Source organism: Sinocyclocheilus anshuiensis, unplaced genomic scaffold, assembly GCF_001515605.1.
Source record: "Sinocyclocheilus anshuiensis isolate Anshui unplaced genomic scaffold, SAMN03320099.WGS_v1.1 scaffold1563, whole genome shotgun sequence".
Lineage (NCBI taxonomy): Eukaryota > Metazoa > Chordata > Actinopteri > Cypriniformes > Cyprinidae > Sinocyclocheilus > Sinocyclocheilus anshuiensis.
This window is the reverse complement of record NW_015552706.1, coordinates 138,998-148,655: the sequence shown is the minus strand read 5'-3', so window position 1 is coordinate 148,655 and position 9,658 is coordinate 138,998. Positions and strand designations below refer to the sequence as shown.

General features: G+C 36.7%; 2 protein-coding genes across 2 annotated transcripts in view; both read right to left on the bottom strand.

Annotated features, from left to right (window-relative positions):
- The window catches only part of LOC107667760 (protein TANC2-like), a 22,601-nt gene extending 20,507 nt beyond the window's left edge, over positions 1-2,094 (bottom strand). Inside the window, exon 1 of the mRNA XM_016459482.1 lies at positions 2,019-2,094. Coding sequence (XP_016314968.1) covers positions 2,019-2,070 — 52 coding nt within the window. The 5' untranslated portion in view covers positions 2,071-2,094. The remainder of the gene's footprint in view (positions 1-2,018) is intronic.
- Positions 2,095-6,817: 4,723 nt separating this feature from the next.
- Positions 6,818-9,658, bottom strand: part of LOC107667741 (protein TANC2-like) — a 107,042-nt gene continuing 104,201 nt past the window's right edge. Inside the window, exons 5-7 of the mRNA XM_016459462.1 lie at positions 8,839-9,028; positions 8,467-8,718; positions 6,818-6,900 (exon numbers count right to left, since the gene is read on the bottom strand). Coding sequence (XP_016314948.1) covers positions 6,818-6,900; positions 8,467-8,718; positions 8,839-9,028 — 525 coding nt within the window. The remainder of the gene's footprint in view (positions 6,901-8,466; positions 8,719-8,838; positions 9,029-9,658) is intronic.

Genomic DNA, 9,658 nt, shown 5'->3' with positions numbered 1-9,658 from the left:
CGCAAATCTTCCCACACAGTGACGTAGACATGTGGGGGCATGTTAGAACGAGCCGTTTTAGGAGGGCGTGGACGAGCAGTGTTGCCAAGTCTGCGGTTTTCCCTCGGAATTGGGCTACTTTAACACTGTTGCCGCGGGTTGTTTTTCATGTCCGCGGGTTGAAGCGACTCCAATAACATGATATTTATCCTCTGGAATGCGAATTTTAGCAGGGGAACCCCGCCAAAAAAACTTGTATTTTACCCCCTGGAATGCGATTTTTAACTGGAGACCCCCTCGAAACGCAATTGGGCTAGTTTTGGGCTAGTTTTGAGTAGCGATTGGGCTGGTTTTCTTGTGAAAACCTGGCAACCCTGTGGACGAGTCAACTTTTATAAAGAATATCTCTTTGGGTTTGAGACTTTAGTCTTTGCAACTTTAGGGATCTTATCTATTCTCGAACAGCTTGTAACACTCCAAAGAGAAAGGAAAACTTGAAATCGTATCATATGACCCCTTTAACATTGTAAATCCAGCTATTATTTTACTAAATTTTCATTTTAAAAATATACATTTATAATACTACATTTTGTGTTGTATGGCATTAAATTACAGAAAACTAGTTAACGCTACTGCATGAGGGTTTCTAATACAACGGCAGAGGAATTGATGGCAAACTTTCTCCATTTTTTCCTCTTTTGTAAGGTCATAGAAACACTATCGTGGATTTGTTCTTTTGCTTTTGGATCAAATGGAAACACAAAAATTATATCTGTTGTAGTTTTCGTTCACCACTATAGAGGTTTACACAACTATGATGACTTCCGCTTCTGAGAACCTCGGAAATGTGAAAAGGGTGTATAAATAAACACTCAGATACAGTCCACCTCCACTGCTTTGTCACCTTGCAGTCTTCCTGAACTAAACGGGTTTTTTGGTGAATTGTGGCTCAAGCTATTGGAGTTCTGAATGAATCTGAGAGGAAACCCAGACCTCCAAGGCTCGCTCCCACCTGGCATGATTTAGGATGTGTGGAGCCTTGACTGTGAGCTTTAGACAGCAGGCTGAGCTCTGACAGATGAGCCAGAGCTAATGCTAATAGGAAGTCAATACATCGATCTGGACAGGAGACAGATTACGGCACGGCAGTCCAAAGGGGAAACCGAGCACAGCAGGACGAGGGGGGAGAGTGATCCGCGGAAGAGCTGCCGTGTGTGTTGAGGGTTTTAATGGGACATGCTGTGTTTAGCGGAGAGCAGATGTACGAGAGGCAAGACACACACATTACATTGCAGAGATTCATTCTAAAAAGGGACATATTCTATTATTTTGTAGAATTCTGTTTTTGTTTCCCCTAAAGTCCACTTATAATGTTAATCAAGGTTCTGCCACCAAAATCAGTCATAATTTAGATTTAAATGACCATTTTCCACCCTCTCTCAGACTAAGATGGCTGTATTTCTACTGCACCTTATATGTAAGTGATGGCTGTTATGATTGGCTTTTCACTTTGCATGTAAAATAAGTAGCAACACCCCCAACAAGCTGCTGAATAATAAAAAAAATGTTTTGATTTACATTTTTGGTCAATAAATAATAATTCCATCCTTCTTTCTCTTTGTTTTATTATCTTATAGAGCTGCTTTATAGTTTGCTTCATAACTAATGAACTTTGCAATACTCACACTGTTATTGAACTAAACTGACTAAATTGAACTAAATTGAACTAATGACACTATTGTCTTTTTAGAGCTGCTTTACAACTAAAACAGTATTTGTTTCAAAATTGAAGAACACTGCAACATTAATACTCCTATATTCCTGTTTATTACAGTGAAGCTGCTTTGAAACTATTTGTATTGTATAAAGCACTATATAAAGAATTGTGACTTGACTTACATAGAATCAGTAGGTCTGTCTACACTTGTGACTGGTAATATACAGTACAAGGTGGTGGTGAAGTGAAACAAGTGAAGAGTGGAAGGATAAAAATTTATGTGGTCACATACATGTAATAAATCTAGAAAAAATATACACACCTCTCATGTCCACTTGTCCAGAGCGGCTGGAACTGGAGTTCTGTCGTGGCATACGTAAAGATGTGCGCAGTGGAGCCTGTCTTTGCTCATCAACAGAAACCATTTATTATGCATTTCCTCATTTCAGCAGCCAAGCGAATGAAGAGAAGCTATTAAAAAGAAGCAAACATATTCTGGCAAACAGGCTCCAGAAGGAGCTCGTTGTTCCAAAAGTTTTCAACAGCATTAATAAGTTTACTGTCAGTTTAACTTCGCCAGAAATGAATCAACCCTCAACTTCAGCTATGAAGTAAATCTGACAGTGTTTTTATTTAATAAACCATTTACCATGGTAAAAGATTAAAATCAGATTGTACTTGGATATATACCATGTCAGTAAATTATTATAGAAGTACCATGGTATTTGTATTTAACTTCATTCATTACAAGCTTTTACATGAAGCGACTTGCAAATGATGGCACACCAAGTTATTTTACAAGGTATTTCATACGAAAACAGTGGTATTTCATGGTACTATCAAAACATGGTACTGTGTATTTGTTGTTAGTGATGAGTCAAACCTTTTGACAAACTGTATGAGAGCTGTGTTTGCTTAGCTTGTTGTTATTAGCTTACATGAAAGTGCATGCATGAATTTTGAGCCCCTTTTCCTTTGCTAATGAGGAGGAAAGTTCATGGCGGCTTGATACACAAGAATATTAAGAACACAGTGGGTGGCCACTGAGTTTATCTCACCTCAAAGCAGCTGGAGAGTGCTCTTGAAACTACAGAAGAACAGCTAACATTATTGTGGCAGTGTTAACACTGGCGTTATGGACAAGTGGCCACTATCAAAGTAAGATGCAAGGTGCCACATACTAAGGAAAGCCTTTCGTTCTCTGCTAATGTGTTTAATCGAAGACAGATTTCAGAAACCCACCCATGGCCCCATAGCTTCCTGTTGGTGTACATGTGTGGAACAACAGTTTAGTAATATAAACCAAACCTCCCCTAAGAGAACCTCAACGTGTTTGAGCAGGAACTTTAAAGAGCTGCAGCCGTGACGTCAAAACCTGGAAGACTAATTCGCCAATGCTTCCCTTGAGATTTTCCTATTGGTTTTTATAATGTTTTTTTTTTTCAATTCATGAGTAAAATAAGGTCTGTGGTAAACATAACTTCATGATACTTTGATGTTCTGTGCTTTACAATGTGAATTACACATATCTATACTGTAAAACATGAATTTTGAAGCAATTATGTTTATTTTATAAAACATGTTTCTAATAAGCAACTACATAAGAATGTTTGGGGTGTGAGTGTGTGCAGTTTACATTGAAGAACAAAATATCAAAGTATCGTCAAATTAGGTTTAACGCAGATCTTATTTTACTTATGACATGAAAAACCCCTTAGGAAAATCTCAAAGGAACCAGTAGCAAAATAGTCTTCTAGGTTTTGACGTCACGGCTGCAGCACTATATCAATGACAAAGTTTGCAAACTTTAAAGGGGTCATAGGATGCCCATTTTCCTGTGACGTCACACAAACAGGCATCTGAGATCGGCTCGATTTGAAAAAGGGGAAAACATTTAACCAGATTAAAAAAAAAACACTGTGTGGATTTTTATCATTATAGGGTGGTTGTGTACACACACTGCCAACACACTTCAGTTCAAACAACTTGTAAAAGTGCATGTAGCATCCTATGACCCCTTTAAGCAAGCTGGGAAAGATGTTATTACAAAATTCGAAAAAGGTTACATTTAATGTTACTACTGTAAAACCATAATAAATTAATATCAAATCCCCATCAGTGTAAAGGCCTGTTCACACCTGTTCAATTAGAACGATAAAGTTATTCATTCTAATCATTCTAATTAGTAAGTAAGTAAATAAGTAATAAGTAATAAGTAAATTCCACAATAAACGCTAATGACAAACAGGAACAATAATGTTGAAATCACTTTCAGAGCAAAATTTTCCAGCTGATGAACAATAAAAACATTGACCAAACAGAATCCACCCGACTTCAAAGAACTCAAGCTTTTAAAGCAACAGACTACATAACCACACCACATGCTAAAAATAAACAGAACATTATTGTCTATTGGTCTGGATGCTAACAAGGTTATTGTTATCTTTGTAGGAATTTTTCCTGTTGTGAACAGGTCATATCTATAAATATGAAATGTGAAAATGTGAAAAATATCCCAGACACCAGCATTTCTCCTGCTCAACCCCACCACTTCCATCACTTCCATCTGCACTGCCGACTGTCTGCCTGGCATGACTGTGTTGCTGGATTTACAGCCGCTTGAAATGCGTCACAATGACTTTGGCTCCCATCACTGAACTGGTGTTTTACAGCCCCACCGTGGCGCTGGTCCAGAAGGCACGTCTGCAGTTTACACTAAACGTCTGAACATGTGCACATCTACATATCTCTAACCTGGTCTGAACATGGAGATCTGTTTGTGTCCTTACATGATACTTCTATATGGAAGATAAACATATAATAACGTATGCTTTTCTAGGTGATCAGACTAGCGATTTTCACCTAAAAAAATACTTAAGGTGCGGCCACATTTACCTTTGTTGAGCGAATGGTCACATAAGAGCAAAATATTTTTTGTGCAAGTTGTGCTTCATACATTGCTACACTACTGATAACAGACAATTGACCTTTTTGCCCATGAAATCACCAAAATTTAGCTAATGTGGCCACAACTTTAGACTTAAAAAGGGAAGAAACGTGAGCCACTTCTAGAGATAAGAACATTCAAGACTTGGCAGTGTGTTCTTTTAATTTGTGCCAATAAGAAACCACCAACAACACCCTAGCAACCACCTAGCAACACATTTTGTGTATTTTTATGCATAGATATGTATAGGTAGATGCCACATTCGACCGCTCTAGACACACCGACACGTCCGCCATCTTGGAACGGTTAACGTGTCGTCACTCACAATAAAAATAAATTTTTGATTTGAGTTGTGCCACAACGTTGCCCGGCCTCTGGTTGTAAAACCCACTGCAATTTAAATTCCTGAAGAAATGAGATAACCTTTCACATGTAATAATGTGCTGGTTTGTGTTTTTAATATGTATCAACTCTGTATTACAGGTTTTTCAACTATGGTAACTTTTTTATGTCGTGTTAGCTAACCGCTTCGTCTTGTGCTGTTGTGATAGTTTGGAAAAATCATCTGCTGAAGTCTACTGCAGATATAGATATGCATTTATGCGTATAACTACGGTTGCAGACACAGTCAACTTGTTCTTGAGCGTTTGCGGACCATCTTTGACTGTTCCAATATGGCAGACGGCTTCTGTATATCAGGCCACAGAAACAGCTACTAATAAGGCATCTACCTATACATATCTATGGTTTTATGTACATATGTGAAGGTGCATGTACTGTATGTACAGTGGGTACGGAAAGTATTCGTGTGGCTTTCCTAATCAAGTCCAATCAGTATAATCAAACACAGCTGGACTCAAATGAAGGTGTAGAACCATCTCAAGGATGATCAGAAGAAATGGACAGCACCTGAGTTAAATATATGAGTGTCACAGCAAAGGGTCTGAATACTTAGGACCATGTGATATTTCAGTTTTTCTTTTTTAATAAATCTGCAAAAATGTCAACAATTCTGTGTTTTTCTGTCAATATGGGGTGCTGTGTGTACATTCATGAGGAAAAAAAATTAACTTAAATTATTTTAGCAAATGGCTGCAATATAACAAAGAGTGAAAAATTTAAGGGGGTCTGAATACTTTCCGTACCCACTGTATATGTGACAGGAAGTGAACAAAGGAGAACAAGACTCATACCAGTCTTTCTGTTTGAAAAAAAATAATCAAATGCTTCTTGAACTCAGAGATCAGCTTTGAACGGGGAAGATGGAATGAAAGACGAACTGAGGGAGTGACACACACACACACACACACACACACACACACACAGAGAGGAGGTGAGGGAATGAGTGGGTGGGATGAGGATAGAAAGAGAAAGAAATGAAAAGTGTGAGGGAAGAGAGTGAATGACAGGAAAAGCGTGAGAGGTGAGCGTGCATGAGTAAGAAAGAAAATCAGGGGGAGAGAGAAAGCGAGAGAGAGGTGAGGAGAGTATGAGAAAAGACAGATGCGAATATAGATGAACAAACAGATCACGTCATTCACTCACTGCTGCCACCAACTGCCTTCACTTCACTAAGGTGCATGCTGGGAGTATGTGAGAAGATGTCTTCTCATACACACGTCACACTTACTGTACATCTTTAAATGAATTTTATCAGTATTTACGCTCTCTTATTTTTGTGGTGCTTCATTTGAAACAATTCAGAAAGACTGATGAATTAAAATAATCTACTTCATAACAATATGCTCAAAGATAAATACATAAATAAATTGTTAATATGAACATTAATTCTAAAACTAATAATAATAATAATAGATTGAACTGAATTGAAATGAATAAACAAGAAGTAAACAAATGAATAAAAAGTAAATAAATAATAGTTATTATTATTGATGTAGTTGTTATCGTAATTATAAAGAATAAGCAATATCATTTGGTAACTTAACTGTAGGCTGAACAAGTGATGGTCACATTAATTAAATTAAGCTTGCTTGTGTTCAGATTTTATAAACATTGAATTTACTTTATTTTGGACATTTCTTCTAGCAAACCTTCAAAAATCCAAAGTTGACAGTGGGGAAAAAAAAAATTACAGTACATTGAACTGGGCTACTGTGTATGATACTATTTTCTCACATGTGGATCCAAAACCAGCAGCACAAACCACAAATCCTTCATAAAACCTGGAGGAGATTCACACGGACATCCTTGCTTTGTTGTAACGGGGTAGCATCAGGAGCTAGGAGCCGCTCCAGAGCTCAAATAGCCCATAAAAACTGAGAAGAGGGGCACTTCTATAGCTCTCACAGTAATCACTGTGTGCTTTTTCTGACCTTGACATTTTAAGGGAATTGGAAACACGTGTCTGTTGACTTTTAGAGTCTGGATTATGCGGGATATTTCCTGTCTCCGCAGTTCACCATTCATGAACAGAAGTGTTCAAAGAGCCTCAGCTGAATGAGTTTCACACAGAGCTGACTGCAAATATTCACGCGCGGTGAAAGATGAATGTGACTGTTTGTAACTAACGGGATTTGAATGCTGGACTGAGTTTTGACTAGCTCAGCATAATATGGAGGTTTCTGCCATTTTACAGTTAATCTAGGGTTAAATAACAACTGAAATGAAAATACTGAGTTACTGAAATGACTCAAAGGAAGCAAAGCAATATAGGTATAGGCACATATATTCTAGAAGGAATTGCCAAGATAAAGTAAACTGAATGTTTATAAAACGGATAGTCCCACCTCTAAAATCTGATTGAACAAGACATGCTTAATAATTTAATTTATGTGACCATCATTTGTTTATTTATGCAGCCTACTGTTAGGTTAACAAATGATAGTTCTTATCATTCTTTATAACCATATCAACAGCAGCAATAATAATAATAATAATAGTTATTGTTAAGAATATGATGTAACATTGTTAAGCAGCCTAAACTATAACCAAATTTAATTTATGTAATATAGTATAGTAGACTAATTGTGGGCTAAACAAATTATGATCACATAAATTCAGTCTTATTTTCATTGCAGATGCATTATTATAGTATAGTATATTATATTATATTATCATTTCAGCTAATTTATTATTATTATTATCAATTTAATAATTATTATTTATATTAACAATTAAATTATTTAAACATTTGAAAAGTTCAGATGCAAAAGGCTCTAAGTGCTGTCTGAAATTTACCTAAAATTAGCATTTTTATCAGGCTCCTATATTTGTTAATTTATTTCACTTTAATGGCACAGACAAGGACCTATACATTGTCATTAAAGTAAAATTACTGAACCTAAACATAGGAGCCTGATAAAAATGCAAATTTTAGAAGAAAATTTCAGATGGCACATTTCTATATTTAATTTATTTCTATATTTTAATTTATATTGGTAAGACGCTTTTGTGATTCATTGGCTTTGTACTACTCTGCAGTGACAAAGTTGAATCTAATCTATTCTAATAAGGTATGTTCGGACTGGCAAACTACTAATACTCCTAGTACTATTTTGGCAGTATGTATACTGTACACAATATGCAAATTTTCAACTATAACTGCCAAAATTTGAGAGCACACCGTGTGGGACACTGGATCCCCCAGTTTACAATGAGACTGGAAACATTGTCAAGTGCAATTTCAGCGTCTTTCTTGACTCACTGTTTGACTTGACTGCCAAAAGTTGAATAAAAATTGTAAATAATTATACAGTATGCATACTGCACACTTATATTTCACATAATACTTATAGACATGTAGTATTCTGACATATTCATACAGTATTCTGAACATAGCCATAAATTAAAAACTGAAACTTACCAGCCACAGAGTTGGGGCGGGGCATGAGGTAGAGGGGGATGGAGTGGGCGGAGTGAGAGACGGAATGTTCCAGACTCCTCTCTGGGATTTTGTTGAGGCTGTATGTGGAAGCGGCCATGTTTTCATCCACCCGATAAAGAAAAGAGTCTGCACCCATTGACTTCTGTGCCTGCCAGAGTTTCAGGCTGCCCCGAGAGCCCTCGCTGTGTTTACCTCCATGCTCGGCATTCTCTGAGTAACTTGTGAGCGTTGCTGCAAGAAAGCAACGAGAGATTTGAAACAGAGACATTTTTGAACGGTCATTTTTGTATTTGTACATCAATGATTAGCATTCATTTCTGTTCCTAAAACAAGCTACAGAATGTCTCTCACCTATAATACCGCTGTCTCGGCTCTCCAGGGTGGAGGTGGGACTCGTGATGGATCCGTAAGCACAGTCTCTGGTGCCCATGTTACCCGGAGCTCCAGCGGGCAACGTAGAGCAGGGGCTGCCAGGAGGGGGCGACGCTGTGCTGCTAGCTAAGCTAGAGCATGGGCTGATCCTCTGGGTCATGGAGATGCCCTGAACATCAGAAGAAAGACAATTTCACCCTCAAAATTACAGAGTTAGAGAATTACAGTAACTCCAACAGAGGTAGAGTGTTTCTCCTCACTTGCCACAAGAATCACAAGCAATGAACGAAAACGACAATTGTTGCTTGGTTTCTATTTTGTAGCCCTGGCTTGTCCATCCAAAGTGAAATCTCATTGGTTCAAAATCCTACTCTAAATTCTATAATAAATATGTGGTCAGCTCTGAACTACCTCATAGCTATATGTTCAAAGATCAATAAATAAACCATTAATAATTATAATAATAATAATAGTACTACTACTTATAAATTATTATTATTATTGGTTAATTGTTCTTCAAACATAGCTATGAAGTAGTTCCAAAAAACTTTTATTTTGGATGCGATTAATCGTGATTAATCGTTTGAGAGCACTAATTATTATTATTATTAATACTTCTTTATCATGTTATTCATTTTTATGATTATTAATATTAATCATAGAATTTGTATTGTTATTTGTTATTATTAAATTATAAGGGGGATATAATAAATTATAACAACGGGAAATAATAATAATAATAGTTATTATTATTATTATTATTATTATTATTATTATCAATGTTGAGTAATAACAAATA